This window comes from Salvelinus alpinus, chromosome 1 (assembly GCF_045679555.1).
Source record: "Salvelinus alpinus chromosome 1, SLU_Salpinus.1, whole genome shotgun sequence".
Classification (NCBI taxonomy): Eukaryota; Metazoa; Chordata; class Actinopteri; order Salmoniformes; family Salmonidae; genus Salvelinus; species Salvelinus alpinus.
Window position 1 is genome coordinate 89,283,001 of NC_092086.1, and position 27,877 is coordinate 89,310,877.

The window sequence follows — 27,877 nt, forward strand, 5'->3', positions numbered from 1 at the left end:
GAAAATAAGTATTTAAACAACAAATCATCAAATATACATGTATTTGAACCCAGGTCGTGTGTGTGTGTGTGTGTGTGTGTGTGTGTGTGTGTGTGTGTGTGTGTGTGTGTGTGTGTGTGTGTGTGTGTGTGTGTGTGTGTGTGTGTGTGTGTGTGTGTGTGTGTGTGTGTGTGTGTGTGTGTGTGTGTGTGTGTGTGTGTGTGTGTGTGTGTGTGTGTGTGTGTGTGTGTCTGTGGTGTTTTGGGGAGTGTAACTTTACAAAGAAAGTTTGGAGTTTCCCAGCACCCACTGCTGTTCCAAGGAAACCCTATCTATCCGTCTCCTCCCCCTTATGTCTCTCTCAGAATACAGTACATTCTAGTTTCAGAGAGTCGTGTTTATTTTCCTATCTAAGATTTTTTTCTAAGTTAATATTTAAGTAAGTAACATTTTTTCTCTCTCTAGCTCTCACACACTCACTCACACACACACAAGAATACCACTCAAAAGTGTTGCCACCCCTTTGTACACACACACACATACACACAGAGAGAGAGACTAAAAAAAACAGAGAGAGAGAGTAGAGAGAGAGACAGCGAGATGTCATGTGCAGTCGTGTCCCAACTGTAAAGCCGGAGGTATCTGAGTTCTCTCACGCTCTCCCTCATAATTTTAGCTTTCTTCCCTGGGACGGGACGCGTGCAACTCTAATTAATGTCAGTATTCTCTGATCGAGCGAAGATGGTGTCTTCGCTCCAGATTATGTGGATGTTCAAGGATGGGGTGATTCTGTTCTGTACACCGTTCCTGCTCCTCCCGCTGCCTCTACTGATCGGAACCACGGTATGCACCAAATTTCTAGAACGGACTTATTCCAGGGGTCCCTATCTCCTCTTCACCCCATCTAGGCCTAGTCTTTCTGCTTTCTGCACCAGAGTATGTTATCTGTATAATGATTTAAAATATTTCAATAAGAGCCTGCTAGTATTCTATCGTTTTGTTAGATATTTCATGAATTATTCATTTGTACACCTGACGCATGCTGATTTACCTTAAACATTTATTCCTTTAGACCTCTCCCACACACGCACGCATGCACAGACACACAAACACGCACGCATGCACACACACACAGATGTATTATGTTCATTTATTTTTCAGAAAAGCGCACTTATTCTGCCAATTCAGAAAATGGAAATTCCTACAAATGTACAGAGGTTAACAGGGTCAGGACCTGGTGTGACAAGGGGGTGACACATTCCTTCAGCTTGCGCCAGGGGTGAACTTGTCGCAGAGCTCTCGTGTTGTCTTTAACCCTTTGTTGTCCTAGAACTGCCCCACTAAGCAGCCTGGTCTCAAAGACTACACGTAATATAGTAAACGGAAATCCGTGACAACTCAAATTAGTATGATATGTTAAATTTGGTATGGTTACATAAGACAGAAAGTTTTAGCCATGGGAAGTAGGGGTGCTGAAGTAATAAGGATTCCAAAACTGTATAATTACTCCTGTCTGAACACTGATTGAATTTGCGTAGCACATACACTACCATTAAAAAGTTTTGGGTCATTTACATTTTTCCTTGTTTTTGAAAGAAAAGCAAAAAAATTTGTCCATTAAAATAACAACAAATTGATCAGAAATACAGTGTAGACATTGTTAATGTTGTAAATGACTATTGTTGCTGGAAACGGCAGATTTTTTATGGAATATCTACATAGGCGTACAGAGGCCCATTATCAGCAACCATCACTCCTGTGTTCCAATGGCACGTTGTGTTAACTAAGCAATAAAACCGGCCTCCTTTAGACTAGTTGAGTATCTGGAGCATCAGCATTTGTGGGTTCGATTACAGGCTCAAAATGGCCAGAAACAAAGACCTTTCTTCTGAAACTCGTCGGTCTATTCTTGTTCTGAGAAATGAAGGTTATTCCATGTGAGAAATTGCCAAGAAACTGAAGATCTCGTGCAATGCTGTGTACCACTCCCTTCACAGAACAGCGCAAACTGGTGCTAACCAGAATAGAAAGAGGAGTGGGAGTCGCCTCTTCACTGTTGACGTTGAGACTGGCGTTTTGCGGGTACTATTTACTGAAACTGCCAGTTGAGGACTTGTGAGGCGTCTGTTTCTCAAACAAGACACTCTAATGTACTTGTCCTCTTGCTCAGTTTTGCACCGGGGCCTCCCACTCCTGGCGTAGAAGAGGGAGGAAACATTTCCTCGTCACACCATAGGGTGTTGAAGTTCAAGTTTACATTACTTGAGCTCGACGAATTCACATCGCAGATCAATGTTTATACAATGGCACCACCAGACACAGAGAACATTATGTGTTCATGTGCTTCAGTTATTTTGTGTGTGTGTGTTTGTGTCCTTTTGATCCCAAGAATATTTGGGTTCTCTGTACTTCTATATGGCTCTAAATAAAGTATTGTAACTGTGTGTGTTGCAGGAGGCAAGATGTGCCTATGTGATTGCTCTGATGGCAGTGTACTGGTGTACTGAGGTATTGCCACTAGCGGTGACTGCTCTCCTGCCCGCTGTCCTTTTCCCTCTGTTTGGCATCATGGAGTCCAAGCAGGTACGCTTCCCTCACACACACACACACGCGCGCGCAAACACACAAAGACAGTCTCTCACGTACGTGCGAAAAGATGCAGGATCTTAATTTGAGCACCCTGCTGCAGGAGAACTTTCCTGCAATGCAGGAAATGTAAAACTTGTAGAGTATTTGAGATATAAAAAGGCTTTTGAAGTTTGTAATTTCCACTTTGACTTGATTTTCCCTTACTGAAAATGTACACTACATGACCAAAAGTATGTGGACACCTGCTCGTCGAACATCTCATTCCAAAATCATGGGCATTAATATGGAGTTGGTCCCAGCTTTGCTGCTATAACAGCCTCCACTCTTCTGGGAAGGCTTTCCACTAGATGTTGAAACATTACTGCGGGGACTTACTTCCATTCAGCCACAAGAGCATTAGTAAGGTTGGGCACTGATGTTGAGCGATTTGGCCTGGCTCGCAGTCGGCATTCCAATCCATCCCAAAGGAGTTCGATAGTGTTGAAGTCAGGGCTCTGTGCAAGCCAGTCAAGTTCTTCCACACCAATCTCGCCGAGTGGCGCAGCGGTCTAAGGCACTGCATCTCAGTGATAGAGGCATCACTACAGACCCTGGTTTGATTCAAGGCTGTATCACAACCGGCTGTGATTGGGAGTCCCATAGGGCGGTGCACAATTTGCCCAGCGTCGTCCGGGTTAGGGTTTGGCCGGGATAGGCCGTCATTGTAAATTAAGAATTTACAATTTGTTCTTAACTGACTTGCCTACGTAAATAAATAATCGCTTTAAAAAATTATGGGCGGGGGCATTGTCATGTGGAAACAGGAATGGGCCTTCCCCAAACTGTTGCCACAAAGTTGGAAGGACAGTATCGTCTAGAATGTCAATGTATGCTGTAGCATTAAGACTTCTCTTCACTGGTACAAAGTGGCCCGAACCATGAAAAACAGCCCCAGACTATTATTCCTCCTCCACCAAACTTTACAGTTGGCACTATGCATTGGGGCAGGTAGCGTTCTCCTGGCATCCGCCAAACCCAGATTTGTCCGTCGGACTGCCAGATGGTGAGGCGTGATTCATCACTCCAGAGAACGCGTGTCCACTGCTCCAATGTCCAATGGCAGCGAGCTTTACACCACTCCAGCCAACGCTTGGCATTGCGCATGGTGATCTTAGGCTTCTCTGCAGCTGCTTGGCCATGGAAACCCATTTCATGAAGCTCCCGACAAACAGTTATTGTGCTGATGTTGCTTCCAGAGGCAGTTTGGAACTCGGTAGTGAGTGTTGCAACTGAGGAGAGACGATTTTTACGCGCTTCAGCACTCGGCAGTCCCAGCTGAGCCGTTGTTGCTCCTAGACATTTCCACTTCACAATAACAGCACTTACAGTTGACCGGGGCAGCTCTAGCAGGAGAGAAATTTGACGAACTGACTTGTTTGAAAGGTGTTATCCCATGACGGCACCACGTTGAAAGTCACTGAGCTCTGCCGTAAATCTATTCTATTGCCAATATTTGTCTATGGAGATTGCATGGCTGTCTGCTCGATTTTATACATCTGTCAGCAAAGGGTGTGGCTGAAATAGCCAAATCCACTAATTTGAAGGGGTGTCCACATACTTGTGTATATATTGTATCAACCCCTACAAAAATGTCCATTAATTATAATCCACATAATAATAGACATTTCCTGTTGAGAGATTATTTTCCTGCTGTAGCAAACTGGCTCAAAGTAAGATCCTACATCTGTATCAGGTGTGTATGCAGTACCTGAAGGACACCAACATGCTGTTTGTAGGCGGTCTGATGATGGCTGTTGCCGTGGAGACATGGAACCTTCACAAGCGCATCGCCCTCAGGGTTCTACTTGTTGTGGGGGTGCGTCCTGCCCTGTGAGTAGCTAATCACAGGTGTCTATCTTTATCAGTTTTTCAGGTATCAAATCAGGATTGTCTGCAAAATTCAAGACCATGTTAACCCACTGAGCTAAAGCCTAGCATTCTTTCCTCCTTCTCCACTTCCTCTTTTCTCTTTCTGATACACTGTCCCCCTTTTGCTGTCCACGCCAGTCTGATGCTAGGGTTCATGGGTGTGACAGCGTTCCTGTCCATGTGGATCAGTAACACAGCCACCACAGCTATGATGGTCCCCATTGTCCAGGCTGTCCTGGAGCAGCTCAACAGCCCACAGAATGGAAAGAACCCCTTGCCCATCCCCCAGAGCCAGGAGAATGGTATGACTCCTGAGGAAAAACTGGATAACAGTTCAAACCCACAGGACAAACTTATCATCCAGGACAATCACATTCCACTGGAGAAACCAGCCACAGAGGATAAACTGGACTCCCCAGACAAACCAGTTAACCAGGACAACTCTCTGACTGATGGGAAGCCAGGTGAGGGGCACTGGGCTGGGGGCAGAGGTCAGAGCAGGGGGCTAGGTGAGACTGGAGTACTGTCACCAACACACCATAATACAGTTACATGTACATGGCGATTTCAGACAAATATAGACTTAGGCTGTATGTCTACAGGCAACAGGCACACTATAGCCTGCCTAGCTAACAACTTTGGCTGTGACCTCTTGGTAGTCCTGATTCCCAAACTTCTCTAATATATAGTGGTATTGTCTCCCCTTTCCTCTCTGTATAAAGTGGTAGTGTCCATGGTCTTGAAGGAGGGGACTGAAGCAGAGCAGGTTGGGGAGGAAGAGGAGGAGAAGGAGAGGATGAAAATGTGTAAAGGCTTGACGTTGTGTGTGTGTTACGCTGCCAGCATCGGAGGCACTGCCACTCTCACTGGTACCGGACCCAACCTCGTCCTCACAGGGCAGATGAGCCAGTATGTAACACACACACACACACGGAGGCACGCACGCACACACACATAGCGTATGTACCTCTCACAGACACACACCTCGCAAATGTTAGTGTATATACCATATATGAATATAGATATGGGAGTCCGAACATATCGTATTGATCAACTGACATTTAACATTTTTGAGAAGTGAAGTTCTTAACAGAAACCCACTGTCAGACTCTTCCCTCAGAACGGTGACGTGGTTAACTTTGCCTCGTGGTTCGCCTTTGCCTTCCCCACAATGCTGCTAATGCTGACGCTGGCCTGGCTCTGGCTCCAGCTCGTCTTCATCGGCTTCGAGTGAGTGACCTGGCCAGAGCATCACAGTGCATTATTTTAACTCTACTCTCTCCTCTCTCTCAGTTCAACCATGACATGATATTTGTAAAGGTTTGCATATGCCAAATAGGGGCAATGTCTCTCTCACTCACTCTGCTTCTTATCTGACCTATTAGTTTAAATAATCTCTCTCTCTCACTCAGTCTGTCTTTCTCTCACCCCCTTCTCTTTTGCTCCCCCACTCATTTCTCTTGTCCCTTTCTCCCCCTCTTCCTCTCTAGTCTGAAGCGTACGTGGGGCTGTGGTGCTGTGCAGTCAGAGAAAGAACATGCAGCGTATGATTTGATCCGTGAGGAGCATCGTCTTCTGGGGCCAGTGTCCTATGGAGAGTGGAGTGTCCTGGGGCTCTTCATTCTGCTGGTGGTGCTGTGGTTCACACGAAGCCCAGGCTTCATCAACGGATGGGCAACCCACATCTTCAACACAAAGGCAGAGTATGTAACACACACCACACAGTGAAATACTTTACACACCATATATACTCAACCACACAGACTCACACACAAAACACTAGCAGGTGGAAATATACAGACACATGCACAGTAGCACAAGCTTGATCTGAAGGATAGGTTACCTGAGTTGTCTTTAGACCCAGAACCTTCTGTTAGAACAAGTGTCAGGACACGGGGAACAGGAGAAAACAAACACAAATGGGCAAAATGTGTCGTTCACAGAGTAAACCGTCTGTGTTGCATCAATAAACATGTTCTGAACTTTGACACACCAAAACACAAACTTGTGCACGTATACACGCTCTGACCAGCACACACAAAGACTTGCATAGGCACATGCACACACAGAGTCTGGGAAACATGATCTCACTAGAGTGAATGAGAGAGAAAGCACACTTCTTTATGACAAACAGATCGATGGGCAGGAGAGGCACACACTGCGTTCTCTCTTATCTGGTCATGTGACCTCCCTATCACAGAGGGCATATGTGACGTCTGTCAATCTATGAATGGGCACATCACCATGGAAACAGGTGTTGATTATAACAGAATCCTGGATCAAACTGGGGCTAAGGTCATCAAACATACTCTGTCCATTACGTCAATCCACTCTTTATTTGTATTTGTAGTTATTAAGGATCCCCATTACCTGATGTCAAGGTAGCAGCTACTCTTCCTGGTGACCAGCAACATTAAGGCAGTTATATACAATTACAAATATTACATGACATTACATTTCATAGCACTTTTCATAACACATTACGTGTGTGCCCTCAGTCCACTACTGTACTCTACTACCACATATCTACAATACAAAATCTATATGTACGTGTGTTTAGAGTGTGCGTGTTGTGGATATGTACATGTGGATATGTATGAGTGTGTCTGTGCCTGTGTGTCTCTTCACAGTCCCCGCTGTTCCATAAGGTGTATTTGTACCTTTTTAAAAATCTGATTGTACTGCTTGCATCAGTTACCTGATGTGGAATAGAGCTCCATGTAGCCATGGCTCTATAAAGTACTGTGCACCTCCCATAGTCTGTTTAGGGGATTGTGAAGAGACCTCTGATGGCATGTCTTGTGGGGTATGCATGGATGTCTGGTATGCTAGTACTTTAAACAGACAGCTCGGGGCATTCAGCATGTCAATACTTCTTACAAAAACAAATAGTGATGAAGTCAATCTCTTCTGTACTTTGAGCCATGCGAGATTGACATGCATATTATTAATGTTAGCTCTCCGTGTACAGTTGAAATTGTACATTTCCATACACCTTAGCCAAATACATTTAAACTAAGTGTTTCACAATTCCTGACATTTAATTACAGTAAAAGTTCCCTGTCTTAGGTCAGTAAAGATCACCACTTTATTTTAAGAATGTGAAATGTCAAAATAAGAGTGGAGAAAATGATGTGTTTCAGCTTTTATTTCTGTCATCACATACCCAGTGGGTCAGAAGTTTACATACAATGGTAGCATTGCCTTTAAGTTGTTTAACTTGGGTCAAACATTTCGGGTAGCCTTCCACAAGCTTCCCACAACAAGTTGGGTGAATTTTGGCACATTCCCACTGACAGAGCTGGTGTAACTGAGTCAAGTTTGTAGGCCTCGTTGCTCACACACGCTTTTTCAGTTCTGCCCACAAATTTTCTATAGGATTGAGGTCAGGGCTTTGTCATGGCCACTCCAATACCTTGACTTTGTTGTCCTTAAGCCATTTTGCCACAACTTTGGAAGTATGCTTGGGTTCATTGTCCATTTGGAAGTCCCATTGCGACCAAGCTTTAACTTCCTGACTGAAGTCTTGAGATGTTGCTTCAATATATCCACATAATTTTCATTCCTCATGATGCCATCTATTTTGTGAAGTGCACCAGTACCTTCTGCAGCAACGCACCCCCACAACATGATGCTGCCACCCCCGTGCTTCACGGTTGGGATGGTGTTCTTCGGCTTGCAAGCCTCCCCCTTTTTCCTCCAAACATAACGATGGTCATTATGGCCAAACAGTTCCATTTTTGTTTCATCAGACCAGAGGAAATTTCTCCAAAAAGTGCGATCTTTGTCCCCATGTGCAGTTGCAAACCGTAGTCTGGCTTTTTTATGGTGGTTTTGGAGCAGTGACTTCTTCCTTGCTGAGCGGCCTTTCAGGTTATGTCGATATAGGACTCGTTTTACTGTGGATAAAGATGCTGTTGTACCTGTTTCCTCCAGCATCTTCACAAGGTCCATCGCTGTTGTTCTGGCATTGATTTGCATTTTTCGCACCAAAGTACGTTCATCTCTAGGAAACAGAATGCGTCTCCTTCCTGAGCGGTATGATGGCTGCGTGATCCCATGGTGTTTATACTTGCGTACTATTGTTTGTATAGATGAACGTGGTACCTTCACGTTGTGAGGTCTTGGCTGATTTCTTTTGATTTTTCCATGATGTCAAGCAAAGAGGCACTGAGTTTGAAGGTAAGCCTTGAAATACATCCAAAGGTACACCTCCAATTGACTCAAATTATGTAAATTAGCCTATCAGAAGCTTCTAAAGCCATGACATCATTTTCTGGAATTTTCCAAGCTGTTTAAAGGTACATTCAACTTTGTGTATGTAAACTTCTGACCCACTGGAATTGTGATACAGTGAATTTTAGGTGAAATAATCTGTCTGTAAACAATTGTTGGAAAAATGACTTGTGTCATGCACAAAGTAGGTGTCCTAACCAACTTGCCAAAACTATAGTTTGTTAACAAGAAATTTGTGGAGTGGTTGAAAAACGAGTTTTAATGACTCCAACCTAAGTGTATGTAAACTTCCGACGTCAACTGTACATTTAAGGTCCTGTTTGGAGCCAATTGTAAAGTCGCTCATCACATTGTCATTGGGTTATAATTAGTCAGTGTTCAGAAAAGGATTGGAAGGCCTCTCCCTCTCCTAATCCCTGTATACCCCTACCCTAATCCCTGCTGCCTCCTAACCCCACACAGTCTAACCCCCGTAGTAAAAATATCCTATAGGATTCAAATAGAAAAAATCCAATTACAATCCAATAGCAAATCTTATCAGATTCTGGAACCTATCCTGTAGGATAGAATTTTATAGGAGTCCAATAGGACTGGTTCCAAAATCTGATAGGATTGTTCAATTGGATTCTTATACTGAAATCCTATAGGATCCTATAAAATAAAATTCTATCAACCTAAATATCCCCGACACTTGAATTACAGCCACTTGTCACCTAGCCTAGGGATTATAAAAGTGCCTATTAAAATCCTATAGGAGACCAATAGGACTGGTTCCAAAATCTGATTTTTCTATAAGTTATACTACAAATTAACTTGCAGCCTTGAGCTTGAACTTGAGCCATTACCGAATCCCTGGTAATGGCTCACATCAACACCATTATCCCAGAAACCCTAGACCCACTCCAATTTGCATACCGCTCAAACAGATCCACAGATGATGCAATCTCTATTGCACTCCACACTGCCCTTTCCCACCTGGACAAATGGAACACTTATGTGAGAATGCTATTCATTGACTACAGCTCAGCGTTCAACACCATAGTACCCTCAAAGCTCATCACTAAGCTAAGGATCCTGGGACTAAACACCTCCCTCTGCAACTAGATCCTGGACTTCCTGACGGGCCGCCCCCAGGTGAGGAGGGTAGGTAGCAACACATCTGCCACGCGTTCCTCAACACCGGAGCCCCCCAGGGGTGCGTGCTCAGTCCCCTCCTGTACTCCCTGTTCACCCACGACTGCATGGCCAGGCACAACTCCAACACCATCATTAAGTTTGCAGATGACACAACAGTAGGCCTGATCACCGACAATGACGAGACAGCCTATAGGGAGGAGGTCAGAGACCTGGCCGGGTGGTGCCAGAATAACAACCTATTACGTAACGTAACCAAGACTAAGGAGATGATTGTGGACTACAGGAAAAGGAGGACCGAGTACGCCCCCATTCTCATTGACGGGGCTGTAGTGGAGCAGGTTGAGAGCTTCCTTGGTGTCCACATCAACAACAAACTAGAATGGTCCAAACACACCAAGCCAGTCGTGAAGAGGGCACGACAAAGCCTATTTCCCCTCAGGAAACTAAAAAGATTTGGCATGGGTCCTGAGATCCTCAAAAGGTTCTACAGCTGCAACATCGAGAGCATCCTGACTGGTTGCATCACTAGCTGGAACAGCAATTGCTTGCATTGTGTGCCCCCCCCAACCCCTTTTTTACGCTGCTGCGACTCTCTGTTAATCATATATGCACAGTCACTTTAACTATACATTCATGTACATATGTACATACTACCTCAATTGGCCCGACCAACCAGTGCTCCCCCACATTGGCTAACCTGGCTATCTGCATTGTGATCCGCCACCCACCACCCGCCAACCCCTCTTTACTCTACTGTAACTCTCTGTTCATCATATATGCATAGTCACCTTAACCATATCTACATGTACATACTACCTCAATCAGCCTGACTAACAGGTGTCTGTATGTAGCCTCGCTACTTTTATAGCCTCACTACTGTATATAGCCTCGCTACTGTTTTTCACTGTCTTTTTACTGTTATTTTTTATTTCTTTACTTACCTATTGTTCACCTAATACCTTTTTTTGCACTATTGCTTAGTAAGCATTTCACTGTAAGGTCTACCTGTTGTATTCGGCGCACGTAACAAATAAACTTTGATTTGATATTGTGGTGGTGTGTTGAAGAGGTTGAGAACCTGGATCATTCTACCAATTGCTGGGTCATTCTACCAATTTGGTCCCTTTTGAGAAGTGTAACGTGGTCAAAAAAATTCACCTAATTTTAACATTCTGTCATAAAGAGCACATGTTCAACTTCATAAAAAACAAGTTTTCCCATCTCAAGAGGATTTGTTTTTGGTAAATTACTATAGTAAGTGCTTATTAAGTGCCAAATAAATTAAAAGGGTTGACCATAACAAGGTTTATGATTTCTTCTAAAATCAGCCATAAATCCCCTTGTTACAGGGGGAATGAAAGCTTCCCACTGGGCACACACTGGTTGAGTCAACGTTCTTTCCACATAATTTCAATGAAATTACATTGAACCAACGTGGAATAGACATTGAATTGATGTCTGTACCCAGTGGGCTGTTGTGTGCAAACAGGGAGTGGCAATTGAATGCAAGCTTCACATTTATTGATATTTTTTTGTGCCTGTCTATCTATGGGTAACAGGGTTGATGTGTTATGCTCAAGCCACTCAGTTTTCCACCAAAAACACCAGAAAATGGCCAAAAAGAGTAGAACCAGCTTTCCTGCTTTTGACTGATGATTTGACTATTAGATGTTCAATGTTTCTTTAAAATATTTTTTTACCATATAAAAATGAGAGTTCAGTTCACGTAACATGGTTGACAAAATGAGGGACAAATGCAAATTAATCACTAATCACATAGAATAAATAATGATCTTCAAAAATGACTGTCAAAGAAACAAAATAACTAGGGCTTTACAATGATGGTGAAACTTGGACACATTTGGGGATTAAGTGTGTTAAAATCTTCCTAGAAGTGACACAGGTTTGACGGAGGGACAAGTCAAAATGCTGAATTTGGGCACTTTAGATCGAAGGGCCCGGAGCTGAGTTTCTACTAAGCTAACATATGGGAAATGGTGCCGACGGATAGGGCTGTCGTGCTCTTAGGAAACTTTGCAGTATTTCATTTTTTATGTGTTATTTCTTACATTATTAGCCCAGGAAATTTTTGTGTTATTACATACTGCCAGGAAGAACTTTTGGATATCAGAGCGGCGGTAACTCACCAGCATTAGGACCAGGAACACGACTTTCCCGAACTGGATCTTTTGTTCCCCAGGGCAATTGAACTGATTCCAGAGGCTGTTCCAAAACACAGCCGAAGGAAAATTGGTACTCAGAGTGGACTTTTAGTCCGACTCAGTAGGCGCGCACACCACCCACCGCTTCCGAGTATATTACTCGCTAATGTTCAGTATCTGGATAATAAAGTTGACGAGCTCAGGGCAAGGATATCCTTCCAGAGAGACATCAAGGATTGTAACATACTCTGTTTCACGGAAACATGGCTCTCTCAGGATATACTGTGTCCGTTCAGCCAGTTCGGTTCTCAGTTCATCACGCAGACAGGAAAATATCTCTCTGGGAAGAAGAAGGACGGGGGTGTATGTTTCATGATTAACTACTCATGGTGTGATTGTGATAACATACAGGAACTCAAGTCCTTTTGTTCACCCAACCTAGAATACCGTACAATCAAATGCTGACCGTATTACCTCCCAAGAGAATTCACTTCGGTTATAGTCACAGCCGAGTATATTCCCCCTCAAGCCGATACCACGACGGCCCTCAAGGAACTACACTGGACTTTGTGCAAACTGGAAACCACATATCCTGAGGATGCATTTATTGTAGCTGGGGATTTTAACAAAGCAAATTTGAGAAAAAACGTTACCGAAGTTCTATCAACAGATTGACTGTAGTACTCGCGCTGCTAAAACACTCAACCACTGCTACTCTAACTTCCGGGATGCCTACAAGGCCCTCCCCCATCCAATCTTTGGCAAATCTGATCACGACTCGATTTTGCTTCTCCCTTCCTATAGGCAGAAACTCAAACAGGAAGTGCCCGTGCTAAGGACTATTCAACGCTGGTCTGATCAATCGGAATCCACGCTTCAAGATTGTTTTGATCACGCGGACTGGGATATGTTTTGGGTAGCCTCCATGGAACAACATAGACGAATACACTGATATGGTGACTGAGTTTATCAGGAAGTGTATAGGAGATGTTGTACCCATTGTGACTATTAAAACCTACCCTAACCAGAAACCGTGGACAGATGGCAGCATTCGTGCAAAACTGAAAGTGCGAACCATGACATTTAGCCATGGCAAGGTGACTGGGAATATGGCATAATACAAACAGTGTAGTTATTTCCTCCGTAAGGCAATCAAACAGGCAAAATGTCAGTATAGAGACAAAGTGGAGTCACAATTCAACGGCTCATACACGAGACATATGTGGCAGGGTCTACAGACAATCATGGACTACAAAGAGAGAACCAGCTATGTGGCAGGCACCAACGTCTTGCTTCTGGACAAGATAAACACCTTCTTCGCCCACTTTGAGGATAACACAGTGCCACCGACGTGGCCCGCTACCAAGAACTGTGGGCTCTCCTTCTCTGTGGCCAACGTGAGTAAAACTTTTAAGCGTGTTAACCCTCGCAAGGTTTCCGTCCCAGACGGCATCCCTAGCCGCATTCCTCAGAGCATACGCAGACCAGCTGGCTGGAGTGTTTATGGACATATTCAATCTCTCCCTATCCCAGTCTGTTGTCCCCCCCATGCCTCAAGATGACCATCATTTTTCCTGTACCCAAGAAAGCAAAATTAACTGAACTAAATGACTATCGCCCCGTAGCACTCACATCTGTCATCATGAAGTGCTTTAAGAGACTAGTTAAGGATCATATCACCTCTACCTTACCTGACACCCTAGACCCACTTCAATTTGATTACCGCCCCAATAGATCCACAGACAATGCAATCACCATCGCACTGCACACTGCCCTATCCCATCTGGAAAAGAGGAATACCTATGTAAGAATGCTGTTCACAGCTCAGAATTCAACACCATAGTACCCTCCAAGATCTTAAGCTTGAGGCCCTGGGTCTGAACCCCGCCCTGTGCAACTGGGTCCTGGACTTCTTGACGGGCCGCCCCTAGGTGGTGAAGGTAGGCAACAACACCTCCACTTCGCTGATCCTCAACACTGGGGCCCCACAAGGGTGCGTGCTCAGCCCCCTCCTATACTCCCTGTTCACCCATGACTGCGTGGCCCCGCACGCCTCCAACTCAATCATCAAGTTTGCAGATGACACAACAGTAGCAGGCCTGATTACCAACAATGACGAGACAGCCTACAGGGAGGAGGTGAGGGCCCTGTGAATGTGGTGCCAGGAAAATAACCTCTCACCCAACGTCAACAAAACAAAGGAGCTGATCGTCGACTTCAGGAAACAGCAGAGGGAGCACCCCCCTATCCACATCGACGGGACCGCAGTGGAGAAGATGGAAAGCTTCAAGTTCCTTGGCATACAGATCATTGAAATGATCCACCCGCACAGACAGTGTGGTGAAGAAGGTGCAAAAGTGCCTCTTCAACCTCAGGAGGCTGTCAAAATTTGGTTTGGCACCTAAAACCCTCACCAACTTTTACAGATGCACAATTGAGAGCATCTTGTCGGGCTGTATCACCTACTGGTACGACAACTGCACCACCCGCAACCGCAGGGCTCTCCAGAGGGTGGTGCGGTCTGCCCAACGCATCACCGGGGGCAAACTACCTGCCCTCCAGGACACCTACAGCACCCGATGTCATAGGAAGGCCAAAAAGATAATCAAGGACAACAACCACCGGAGCCACTGCCTGTTCACCCCGCTATCATTCAGAAGGCGAGGTCAGTACAGGTGCATCAAAACTGGGGCCGAGAGACTGAAAAATAGCTTCTATCTCAAGGCCATCTCAAGACTGTTAAATAGCCATCACTAGCACATTAAAGGCTGCTGCATAATATACATAGACTTGAAATCAATTGAAACACTAGTCACTTCAATAATGTTTACATATTTTGCATTACTCATATGTATTTACTGTATTCTTTATTATTTGTATATTTTTGTTCAAGCTTTATAGAATGTACATAAATGTAAGTACTAAGATTTTACCGTATCCCAACCACCCTCCTTCCCTCCCTCCATACAACACATCCACCCAACCCCCAGTCCCTTCCCTACCTCTCCACCCTACCTCAGTCCACCCACCTTGATTCCCTCCCTCCCTCCCTCACATCCCATACCCTCCCTCAATTCTGTTCTCGAAAACAAAAATTCTACAGCAATATCGCAACAAATAAACATTCAACAATACAGGGGGGTGGGAATATACAAACAACTCAATACAGATTCAATATACAAAAACATAAATAAATAAATGATCAGTAAACCTTAGACAAACTTGCTTGGACTGGATCAAATCAAATCAAATTGTATTAGTCACACGCGTCGAATACAACAGGTGTAGACCTTACTGTGAAATGTTTACTTACGAGCCCCTAACCAGCAATGCGGTTGAAAAAAAATATTGATATGAATAAGAGATTTTTAAAAACAGCATTATAGCATTATATTGATGATTGTACCTATACCTATTATGTAATGACTTCTGGTAATGCCTACTGGGAAACCTTAAAGCATCTCATCAGAGGGGAGCCTCTGCAGGCCATTAAAATATTATATAAATGGTTGCCATTTTCTAACAAATGTATCATTGGAACCCCTAAGAGAATACTTCATTTTCTCAAGCTTTAGGAAGAACATTACATCGTTGAGCCATTGAGAAGTAGAGGGTGGCTGAGCAGACTTCCACTGGAGATGAATTCTATGTCAAGCTAATAAGGATGTAAAAGCAACAATATCGGCATTTTTGGGGTTCAAGGAGAACAAGTCTTCGGGAATACCAAAAACAGCTTTCAAGGGACAAGGTTGCAGGTTAATTTCAAGCACCTCAGATAAAGTTTTAAAAATAGAATCCCAGTAATTTTGTAATTTAGAGCATTGAATGAACATGTGACTAAGGTCACATGGTGAGACATGACATCTATCACACTCATCATTTACATTTGGATATATGTCAGACAATCTGGATTTGGAAAAATGCACCCTATGTAAAACCTTAAATTGTATGAGACCAAGACGCGCACAATATGTAGTGGATCGTACTCTATCAATCGCCTCATCCCACCACTCCTGTGTAAATTCAACACCCATTTCCCGTTGCCAAGCAGATTTCATTTTGTTGGTGGAGTGTTTGTCCAATGACAAAATACACAAATAGATCTGAGAAATTACTGCTTTCTGTCGAGGTAAAAGAGTCAATATGCCATCCCAGGGTTGGCAAGGTGGAGCAGGGAAGCCAGAAAATTGGGAGGAGACACAATGCCTAATTTGAAGGTAATGGAAAAAGTTAGATGGAGAGAGAGTATTTAGAGGCCAGGTTGGGAAAGCTATAAAAAAATTAGAAGGACTTAATACCTTTCCTTGTCCAGTAAGAGAAAGCATGATCTATTAGAGAAGCGGGGATAAGTGATTCTTATCAATAGGACCCATAGTAGATGCAGCAGAGAATTTAAAATGTTGTCGAAACTGGTACCAAATCTTAAGTGTGGAAAGCACTACAGGATTCCGAGTATAGCGAGAGGGGGATGTTGGGAGAGAAGAGCAGAGTAAAGCAGGAAGAGAAGCAGAAATACAAGAAGGTGCCTCTAGGTGGCACCATGGGGTATCTGGAGCATGTAACCAGAATGGCAATTTCTGAAAGTTGGCTGCCCAGTAATAGTATAAAAAGTTGGGTAGGGCCAACCCTCCACTAAACTTGCAGCTCTGAAGTAAAGATCTACTGACTCTGGGTACCTTTTCTCCCCAGATAAATGTTGCAACAGCCTGATTGATTGACTTTTAAAAAACACTTTGGTAAAAACAACGGGACAGATTGAAATAGATAAAGGAATTTGTGTAAACTGTTCATTTTTACAGAATCCTTACTATAAGTGATAGTGATAAGCTACCCCATCTCTGAAAATCAGTTTTCATTTGCGCAAGAAGGGGAGCAAAGTTTGCAGAAAAAAGAGCATGTAATGAACGAGTTACGTTCACGCCAAGGTATTTGAAACCAGAGCGGCTAAGCTGAAATGGAAAGTCTGTCTGCTGGAGCTGTAGCGCTGCTGGATTGATTGGGAAGCACTCACTTTTCTGGAGATTCAGCTTGTAACTGGAGAAGGAGCCAAAGTTCACCATATTGAAAAGGATAGAATTTAAACAGGTTACAGGGTTATTTACATAGAGTAGCAAATCATCTGCATATAATGATAACCTATGTTCAACTCCTTCCCGTGTTACACCTTGGAAAGAGAAGTATGCCCGTAAAGCTACTGAAAGGGGCTCAATGGCGCCGGAAAATAATAAAGGGGACAGTGAGCAGCCTTGGCGTGTCCCACGTTCCAGGGCAAAATAATCCGAATGAGTGTCATTGGTACAAATACTGGGGAGATGTATGCAAGTAATGGAGCCATGAGCTAAATTTGTCCCCTAATCCAAATTTTTTAAGAACAGCAAATAGGTACTCCCACTCAATTCTGTTGAATGCCTTCTCTGCGTCTAGGGAGATTACCACCTCAGGGGAGTTGGAGAACTGTTTAGAATAAATAATATTAAACAGCGTCCGATTGTAAATAAATTAATATCTGTCCTTTATAAAGCCGGTTTGTTCCTGCGATGTGAGTCCTGGTAAGACTACTTTCAAGCGCCTCGCTATCACCTTCGCCAGCACCTTTACATCCACATTAAGGAGTCTTAGGGGCCTAAATTAAGAACAGGAAGTGAAGGAGAAGCGCTATTGAAGCCTGTGTTGAACGAGCCTTGTTCAAGTGATGCGTTATACATAGATAAAAGTAAAGGGGCTAACTTGGTATAGAAAAGAACTCAGTTGGAAACCCATCAGGCCCTGGAGCCTTGCTGCTCTGCACTGACTTGTTAGACTGAATAACTTCTTCAAGGTTGAGAGGTGAATCAAGGTCATCTGCAGTTTGAGCCTCAACTGTGGGATCCTCCAGTTCACCCAAAAACGTTGTCATATTGGCAGTATCTGATGGAAGTTCAGACGTATACACGGAGGAATAGAAGGATTTGAAGGTGTCATTGATCCCCATAGGGTCAGACATCAAGCTATGAGAGGAATCTTTAATTTGGGGAATCAGACGGGTAGCAACACTGCGTTTTAATTGGTGTGCGAGCAGACGACTTGCCCTGTCACGATGTTCATAGTAGGTACCATGTGAATGCAATAGTAACCGTTCTGCATCTGTAGTGGACAAGAGATTGAATTCAGATTGTAAATTCAAGCGTTGCTTATATAGCTCTGGAGATGGCGTCAGGGCATATTGATTTTCTAAGTCAAGGATGGCTTTAGAGTTCTTCTAGTTTAGCTTTCCGAGTTTTGTTTAAATGAGAAGAATAAGAAATAATGTATCCTCTAAGATAAGCCTTAAGTGATTCTCCAAGATCAATAGAAGTGGAGATAACGTTACAGAAGTCTGCATCAGACAGGAGAAGAGAGGAGTACGAGTTTGTCCTGATAGGACTATGTCGAGGGCTAAAGGTCCATGGTCAGAAATTACAATGGTTAAATATTCAGAAGAGTTGACATTTGGAAGTAACTTATGATCAATAAAGAAATAGTCAATATGAGAAAAAGAATGGTGTACATGTGAAAAGAAAGAATACTCTCTTGCCTGGGGTTTCTGAAATCTCCAGGGATCTGTACACCCATTCTGAACTATAAAACCTCAGAAGGACTTTGACATAGCAGAAGGAGACATAGCTCTGGGGTTGGAGCGGTCTAAAGCCGGGCTAATAACACAATTCAGATCCCCGCCAAATATCAAAAGATGGGTGTTCAGAGAAGGGATTTTCCCTAGCAACCCATTGGCAAATTCAACATCATCAAAATTGGGAGCATATACATTGACCAATACTACCGGTGTGTGCCAAATGGTGCCAGTTATGATTAAATATCTCCCATGACTGTCTGAAATAACATTAGTAGTAGAGAAATGTATTATTTTACTAACCTATATTGCAACCCCTCTGGCTTTGGTGTTAAAGTCTGAATGGAAAACCTGACTAAACCTGGAGTTTTGTAGCCTTGAGTGATATGTAATGTGTAAATGGGTCTCTTGTAAAACATACCACATCTGCTTTTAGCTTTTTCAAATGAGAGAAGACCCTAGACCTCTTGACAGGATTGTTCATTGCCTTAGTATTCCAAGATACAAACTTTATAGGATTAGGCCTACCTATTCCCATAATACTATTATTAGTGTTGTTAGCCATCTAAAATATTGAAATGAAAAAGGTGTGAAAACATATCAAGCATTTGCAAAGGTAACAGAGAAAACTGATGAAAAAATCAAAGCAAAAAAAAAGAAACGAAAAAGGCACAACTTCGGTGTAACGGAATTCTTCGTCCTCCTCTGACGAGGAGTAAGAAACGTCGGGCCAAGATGCAGCGTGGTGAGTATCCATTTTAATATGAATACTTGAAACAAACAAAATAACGAATAAACGAACGAAGACGAAACAGTCCCGTAAAGTGACAACACAAACACAGGAACACAGTAACAGGAACAATCACCCACAACCCACAATACAAAACAGGCTACCTAAATATGGCTCACAATCAGAGACAACGAAAAACACCTGCCTCTGATTGAGAACCATATCAGGCCAAACACATAGAAATAGACAAACTAGACAAACAACATAGAATGCCCACTCAGATCACACCCTGACCAAACAAAACATAGAAACATACAAAGCAAACTATGGTCAGGGCGTGACATTCGGTGCATATAAACAAAAAACCTTACTATCCTAACGCCGAGACTCCATAGCACCAGTAGTGAAATACATTCGAAAAGGCATTCACAAAACGGTAAAGCAGGTCAACAGATAACCAAAACAAACACCCCATAACAGTGAAACGGAACTGTCCTGACTCAGGGAGTCTTCAATCAGTGCAACACGTACAATGTGTCTGAAGGATGGCCAAATAAGTGTCCCACAGTATGTTACCCTGTTACAAAAAAGAAAAGGGGCAGAGTGTGTTTACATGTACGAATGATCAATGGGGCGAAATAAAGTGGTGAAAAGTCCTTCAGTAAGTGTCTAGATGAAGAAAAAAAAAATGAAAGAAAGCTCGGCAAAGGCTTGGAATTGTAGCCATGCATTACTATGCTAGCCATCTAGCCAAATAAAAAGGACCTCCCAAATGTGTAGCTTAAATGACAACCACACAAGACAGTATTAGTCATTTTTATCAGAGTTCAATAACGTTAGTGTTCAATGTGCAGACGAGCAGGGAAGCGGAGTGAGAATTTCACTTTCTTCTGATGAATTTTATGTTTCACATCGAGGAATTTAGCTCTTTTCTTGGCGACATTTGAGCTGAGGTCAAGAAAGATGAACACCTTGCGTCCGCAGAAGTGTAGCTGGTCTTTGCCCTGCCTCTGGAGGATGCGCTCCTTGTCACAGTAGTAGTGAAAACAGACAATAAACACTCTGGAGTTGTCGTCTCCACCCACAGGGGAGGGGCCAATGCGGTGGGCTCTATCCAGCTTCGGGGGTGATGGATCGATGGCCGGACACCAGCACATCCGTGAAGAATTCTGACATGAACTTAAATAAGTTCCCTCCTTCACGTTTCTCTGGTATACCAACAACACGAAGATTGCAACCGCGAGAACGGGATTACAGGTCATCGGTTTTGTCAATCAGCTTTCGGTTTTCGGAGCTCAGACGGGCGACCGTTTTCTCCAGTGCTACTATGCGGTCACTGTAGTCACACAGGTCATATTCAAAGCCGTCAATTTGGTGGCCTTGTTCATCCGCAGTGGCTCGGACACCATCCAGGACAGCGGAGAAGGGGGCCAGAGCAGCATCGATGGCAGTTTTGAGCTGAGTGGACAGGGTAGCTGTAATTTCCGAGACCAGAACCGTACGGAGGTTCTGAAGATCTGTGGGGAGTGTGACCGCATGAGGCTCTGTAACAGTTGGATTGGAGTTGCCGCCATTACCATTCACGTTTGCCATCGCGGTTGAAACGTTAGTTACAGGTCTTCTGCTCCTCAGTCGTGTGACATTTGAATCAAAAAGGTAACTTACGAACTCACCAATGAAATATGATATGTAAGAAAGTGGAATGCAAAGTGCAAATTTGGAAAACTTAACCAATGCGTAGGAACCTCTTCCACGAGCTTCTTCTCTATACACATGCTAAACCAAAACTCCGTATTTACTGTACTCTATCCTATTTTACTGTATCTTATTCTATGCCGCTCTGACATTGCTCATCCAAATATTTATATATTCTAAATTCCCTTCCTTTACTTTCGATTGTGTGTATTGTTAGAAATTACTTGTTAGATATCACTGCACTGTTGGAGCTAGAAACACAAACATTTTGCCACACACGCAATAACATCTGCTAAACACGTGTATGTGACAAATAACATTTGATTTGATTTGAAATTCTGTACAATGACGGAAATATGACTAAAACATTGAAAACTTCATAAGGAAACAAATACTGTACTCACAGTTCTTGCATTCACACACAGTAAAGGATACAACTGTTAGAATAGCTAATGTTAGAAAACCGGAGATTCTCTGCAGAGCCACAAACTATAATTTAATGACGCTAGGGGTCAGATTTTTATTTTATTTAAATAACGTTCCCAAGGTAAACGGACTATTTCTCAGGTCCAGATCGTAGAATATGCATATAATTTACAGATTAGGATAGAAAACACTCCAAAGTTTCCAAAACTGTCAACATATTGTCTGTGAGTATAACAAAACTGATTCTGCAGGCGAAAACCTGAGGAAATCTAACCCAGAAGTGATTTTTTTATTTTTTATCTGTGTTTCCTTGCCCGTCTTTCTTCCATTTAAAGGGGTATCAACCAGATTCCTTTTCCAATGGCTTCCTCAGGCTGTGACCAGGCTTTAGACATAGTTTCAGGCTTTTATTTTGAAAAATTAGCGAGATTTTTCAAAACTAGTCAGGTGTCCTTTGATTAGTTCCTGCGCGCGAGAGGGGTAGCTCTCAATTTTCTTTCTCTCTTTTATTGAATAGGTTACGGTCCGGTTGAAATATTATCGATTATGTTTGTTAAAAACAACCTGAGGATTGATTATAAAAAACATTTGAACAAAAATAACATTTATTGTGTAACTGGGAGTCTCGTGAGTGCAAACATCCGAAGATTATCAAAGGTAAGCGATTAATTTTATTGCTTTTCTGACTTTCGTGACCATGCTAATTTGGGGCTAGCTGTTCTAGCATTGATTGATACACTCACAAAAGCTTGGATTGCTTTCGCTGCAAAGCATATTTTCAAAATCGAACACGATAGGTGGATTAACAACAAGCTAAGCTGTGTTTTAGTATATTTCACTTGTGATTTCATGATTATAAATATTTTTAGTAATATTTTTGAATTTTATACGTTTGGGAATTTTCTTCTGCCTTTCAGGACCGGAACGAGGCTGTAGTTTTCTGAACATAACGCGCAACCCAAATGGCGTTTTTTTGTTATAAAAGTAATATTTATCGAACAAAAAGAACATTTATTGTGTAACTGGGAGTCTCGTGAGTGCAAACATCCGAAGATTATCAAAGGTAAGCAATTCATTTTATTGCTTTTCTGACTTTCGTGACCATGCTAACTTGGGGCTAGCTGTTCTAGCATTGATTGATACACTCACAAAAGCTTGGATTGCTTTCGCTCCAAAGCATATTTTCAAAATCTGACACGATAGGTGGATTAACAACAAGCTAAGCTGTGTTTTGGTACATTTCACTTGTGATTGCATGATTATAAATATTTTTAGTAATATTTTGCGCCCTGCAATTCAGCGGTTGTTTAGGAAAATGATCCCGCTAAAGGGATCCGTAGCGCAGAGAAGTTAATTAAGAAAACAGTTATAATAGGATACTAATACAATAGGGTTGCCAATAGGAAAAAAGTAGTCCAATAGCATTCCAATAGGATTCCGATAGAGGTGACACAAAATCCTATAGGATCTAATAGGATTACTTTTGATTTCCAATAGGAAAAAAGTAGTCCAACGGGATTCCAATATGATTCTGATAGAGGTGAAACAAAATATTATAGGATTGTGAGAATCCTACACGATTCCGTTGGAAAAATCACAAATCCTATAGGATTGTTTTACTAGGGCCTTACCTTCCAACCATCCAACCTCTCCAGGTTTGTGACTGATGCAACAGTGGCAGTGTTTGTTGCCGTGCTGTTGTTCGTCTTGCCCTCTGAGCCCCCCCGCTACCTCTGCTTCTGGAGAACACAGAGCTTTGACACAGGTGAAACACACACACATACACACACACACACACACACTGTAGACATTGCTTGACATGTGTGTGCCCCTCTCCCCTCAGAGCCCCCCCGCGGCCCCACCCCTGCCCTGCTGACCTGGCAGGTGACCCAGAGGAAGATGCCCTGGAGCATTGTACTGCTGCTAGGAGGAGGCTTCGCTCTGGCTAAGGGCAGCGAGGTGTGTTTGTGTGTGTAACCTTGAGTGTGTATGTGCATGTGTGCATGCTTGCGTGCGTGCATGGGTCTGTGCATGTGTATAAGCTTGAATGTGTGTGTACCCATCCAGGTGTCTGGTCTGTCGCGGTGGCTGGGTGATCAAATGATACCTCTCTGCTCCATCCCTCCCTGGGCCATCGCAGTCATCCTCTGTCTCCTCACCGCCATCTTCACTGAGTGTGCCAGCAACGTGGCTACCGCTACACTCTTCCTGCCCATCCTAGCCTCCATGGTACACCCACCCACACTCAACCAACCACACACACACACACACTCTCTCCCCCTCTCGCTCGCTCGCTCACACACACAAACACACTCGATTGCTCTCTCATTCTGGGATCAAGTTTCCTTTTGATAAAATTGGATTGTACTGAATAGAGCTGGTCAATAGGGGATCTGAGCCAGGCCTACTACTGAAGAGTCTCTCAGAGAGCGAAAGAGAGAATGTACGAAGGAAAGAGATAAGCAAATAGCGAGAGAAGACAGAGGGAAAGAGATGAATGAGTGAAAAAGTCAACTCAGAGGGCCTCCCGGGTGGCGCAGTGGTCTAGGGCACTGCATCGCAGTGCTAGCTGCGCCACCAGAGTCTCTGGGTTCGCGCCCAGGCTCTGTCGCAGCCGGCCGCGACCGGGGGGTCCGTGGGGCGATGCACAATTGGCCTAGCGTCGCCCGGGTTAGGGAGGGTTTGGCCGGTAGGGATATCCTTGTCTCATCGCGCTCCAGCGACTCCTGTGGCGGGCCGAGCGCAGTGCACGCTAACTAAGGGGGCCAGGTGCACGGTGTTTCCTCCGACACATTGGTGTGGCTGGCTTCCGGGTTGGAGGCGCGCTGTGTTAAAAAGCAGTGCGGCTTGGTTGGGTTGTGCTTCGGAGGACGCACGGCTTTCGACCTTCGTCTCTCCCGAGCCCGTACGGGAGTTGTAGCGATGAGACAAGATTGTAATTTCTAGCGATTGGATACCACGAAAATTGGGGAGAAATTCAAGAAAGAGAAAAAAAAGAAACAAAAAGTCAACTCAGAGAGAGAGAGAGAAAACAAGACAGGTTATTTACACTAATAGGTCACATTAGAGGCCAGACATTGAGACTGTAGCAGCACTGTGTGTAGAGCTCTCAGCTCTGTTCATTCAGTGACGAGAATCTTTGATAACTGAGCCAACACAGAGCCACACACACGTTCATTCATCCTATTCACATCCACATCACAGGATAATAGGCTACTAATTGTGCATGTACTCATATGTGTGCATGCATGTGCTTGCTAATATGTGTGTGTTCTATTGCAGTCCCAGTCCATAGGAGTGAACCCACTGTATGTGATGGTACCCTGTACCCTCAGTGCCTCCTTTGCCTTCATGCTGCCTGTCGCCACGCCTCCTAACGCCATCGTGTTCTCTTATGGATACCTGAAGGTGTCGGATATGGTGAGAGCCCAACTTTTGACCTCTGCTTCTATAGGTACCTACTATACAGTAGGAAGTATGAATAATAAGTGAATGTACTGTATGTTGGCATATATTTCACCCTACCACCCCACCGCAAATCTGAACCTCCTCCTCGCACCGTATTCTTCATCCACCTTCACCACCATCCCCTCAACCTACCACCACCTCAGCTTTAACCCCTCTCTCTCCTCTAGGTTAAGACAGGTATAGTGATGAACATCCTTGGGATCCTGTGTATCACTCTGGCCATTAACAGCTGGGGTAGAGCCATTTTCAACCTGGACACCTTCCCCTCCTGGGCCAACTCCACCGCTAACATCACTACAGGAGGATGAGGTGGGGGACATGACAGCATCATATGCCCCTGTACTGCATTACCACTGCTACTGATGCCAAAAAGGGGATGAGGGAGGAGGAGGAACGGGGAGTATTATCAAGAGACCACTGACAACCCTCACTGGGGCAACATGGGAACACTGGTTTACTGGTTTATTATCAGTGTATTATATACTTATTTTGTACAGATAATATTATTATACTATATAGTAATGAGGGAGCCTTAGAGAACTCGGATGATAAATAACTTGTAAAAGCCAAGACACGCTGTAATACTGTAACTTATATTTGTATTAATGGCAATATTGTGATATCAATTGATATTAAATAAATATATTATATTACATAAAATTACAGTGCCTTTGGAAAGTATTCAGAACCCTTGACTTTTTCCACATTTTGTTATTACAGCCTTATTCCTCATCAATCTACCCACAATAACCCATAATGACAAAGCAAAAACAGGCTCAGAAAATGTTGCTAATATATTAAAATAAAAAACGGAAATATCACATTTACATAAGTATTCAGACCCTTTACTCAGTACTTTGTTGAAGCACCTTTGGCAGCGATTACAGCCTCGAGTCTTCTTGGGTATGATGCTAAAAGCTTGGCACATCTGTATTTGGGGAGTTTCTCCCATTCTTCTCTGCAGATCCTCTCAAGCTCTGTCAGGTTGGATGGGGAGCGTCGCTGCACAGCTATTTTCAGGTCTCTCCAGAGATGTTCGATCGGGTTTAAGGTCGAGCTCTGGCTGGGCCACTCAAGGACATTCAGAGACTTGTCCCGAAGGATCTCATCAAGGATCTCTCTGTACTTTGCTCCATTCATCTTTGCCTCGATCCTGACTAGTCTCCCAGTCCCTACCGCTGAAAAACATCCCCATAGCATGATGCTGCCGCCACCATGTTTCACCGTAGGGATGGTGCCAGGTTTCCTCCAGATGTGACGCTTGGCATTCAGGCAAAAGAGTTCCATCTTGGTTTCATCATACCAGAGATTCTTATTTCTCATGGTCTGAGAGTCTTTAGGTGCCTTTTGGCAAACTCAATGTGGGCTGTCATGTGCCATTTACTGATTAGTGGCTTCCGTCTGGCCATAAAGGCCTGATTGGTGGAGTGCTGCAGAGATTGTTGTCCTTCTGGAAGGTTCTCCCATCTCCATAGGGGAACTCTAAAGCTCTGTCAAAGTGACCATCAGGTTCTTGGTTATCTCCCTGACCAAGGCCCTTCTCCCCCGATTGCTCAGTTTGGCCGGGCGGACAGCTCTAGGAAGAGTCTTGGTGGTTCCGAACTTCTTCCATTTAAGAATGATGGAGGCCACTGTGTTCTTGATATGTTTTGGTACCCTTCCCCAGATCTGTGCCTCGACACAAACCTGTCTCGGAGCTCTACGGACAATTCCTTCGACCTTATGTCTTGGTTTTTGCTCTGACATGCACTGTCAACTGTGGGACCTTATATAGTCAGGTGTGTGCCTTTCCAAATCATGTCCAATCAATTGAATTTACCAAAGATGGACTCCAGTCATGTTGTAGAAACATCTCAAGGATGATCAATGGAAACAGGATGCACCTGAGCTCAATATCGAGTCTCAAAGCAAAGGGTCTGAATAATTATGTTAATAAGGTTTTTCTGTTTTTGTATTTATTACATTTGCAAACATTAATTAAAACCTGTTTTTGCTTTGTCATTACGGGGTTTTGTGTGTGGATTGCTGAGGATTAAATTTGTTTTATCCATTTTGGAATAAGGCTGTAACTTAACAAAATGTGGAAGAAGTCAAGGGGTCTGAGTACTTTCCTTAGGCACTATGATAAATGCTTTTCAGTAAGTGTAATAACCAATTTAGCTAAAAACCTGGTTGCCTCTGCCAGGAAGCTGACAATCTTCCAGAAAGACAATAACCCCAAGCACATATCAAAATCAACAAGGAAATTGTTAATTGACAACTAAATCTACAATTTGCAATGGCCATTTCAGTCTCCAGACTTTGAAGAGGGCAGTCCATAAGCGCAGACGGAGGACATCAAGGATCTGAAAAGATTCTGTATGGAGTAATGGTCTAAGATCCCTCCCAATGTGTTCTCTAATCTCATAAAACATTTTAGAAAAAGGTTGTGTCATTATCCTTGCAAGGGTAGGGTGCTGCAGTACTGAAAACAGAGCCAATAATATATTTATTACTTGTTAAAATAAATCTGAGCAATTGTATTAGTATAAAATAAGTCAAAATGTGAGCATACAATATAGCTCAGTATTTGTATAATATATTGTATAGTCTATTTTGCTAATCTTTATCAAGGTAGAAAATAATTGTGGACCCCGCTGTACAGTATATGCCATGCATTACAACAGGTCTTCAAACACACATATGGTGGGTAGTGACAGGGAGCGTATTCCTCCACACACGAAATCCTGCTGGACAGGATGAAGTCCACCAACACCAAAAGATAACAGTTCTGAGAACATGACTGACTACACAAAAAAACCTGTATCAATCTCATACTGACAGTCTTCATTCAACAATTATCAAGTGTATTTCATCTTTCCCCTCCCAGTTAAGTTATTGGATGCTTTGGTTGAATGATTTAAAATATGTTTTGTAATTCAGAGGATTGTGAGAACAGGAGGGTGCATTGAACTATGG

General features: G+C 43.4%; 1 protein-coding gene across 4 annotated transcripts; it reads left to right on the forward strand.

Annotated features, from left to right (window-relative positions):
* The first annotated feature begins 552 nt into the window (after positions 1 to 552).
* LOC139533312 (Na(+)/citrate cotransporter-like) lies at positions 553 to 27,343 on the forward strand. 4 transcript variants are annotated; one of them, XM_071331376.1, is made up of 13 exons: positions 554 to 822; positions 2,434 to 2,562; positions 4,301 to 4,437; positions 4,615 to 4,940; positions 5,199 to 5,385; positions 5,584 to 5,706; positions 5,967 to 6,179; positions 23,107 to 23,216; positions 23,295 to 23,410; positions 23,519 to 23,680; positions 24,734 to 24,871; positions 25,087 to 25,228; positions 27,211 to 27,343. In XM_071331376.1, exons 1-12 carry the CDS (start codon positions 694 to 696, stop codon positions 25,225 to 25,227), a joined length of 1,911 nt encoding a protein of 636 aa, XP_071187477.1. In that variant the 5' UTR covers positions 554 to 693; the 3' UTR covers position 25,228; positions 27,211 to 27,343. The 4 variants fall into 4 exon arrangements, 3 of the variants coding, with proteins under 3 accessions (XP_071187481.1, XP_071187477.1, XP_071187475.1); XR_011666725.1 differs by having other exon boundaries at positions 591 to 822; positions 25,063 to 25,228; XM_071331380.1 differs by lacking the exon at positions 27,211 to 27,343 and having other exon boundaries at positions 553 to 822; positions 4,615 to 4,985; positions 25,063 to 25,202.
* The last annotated feature ends 534 nt before the right edge of the window (positions 27,344 to 27,877 follow it).

Excerpts from the sequence above, each read along its gene's own strand:
- LOC139533312 (XM_071331374.1), top strand. The coding sequence starts at position 694 with ATGTCAGTATTCTCTGATCGAGCGAAGATGGTGTCTTCGCTCCAGATT. Across the intron at positions 2,563-4,300 it reads GCATCATGGAGTCCAAGCAG|GTGTGTATGCAGTACCTGAA; the intron begins GTACGCTTCCCT and ends CATCTGTATCAG. Across the intron at positions 4,986-5,198 it reads AGGTCAGAGCAGGGGGCTAG|TGGTAGTGTCCATGGTCTTG; the intron begins GTGAGACTGGAG and ends CTCTGTATAAAG.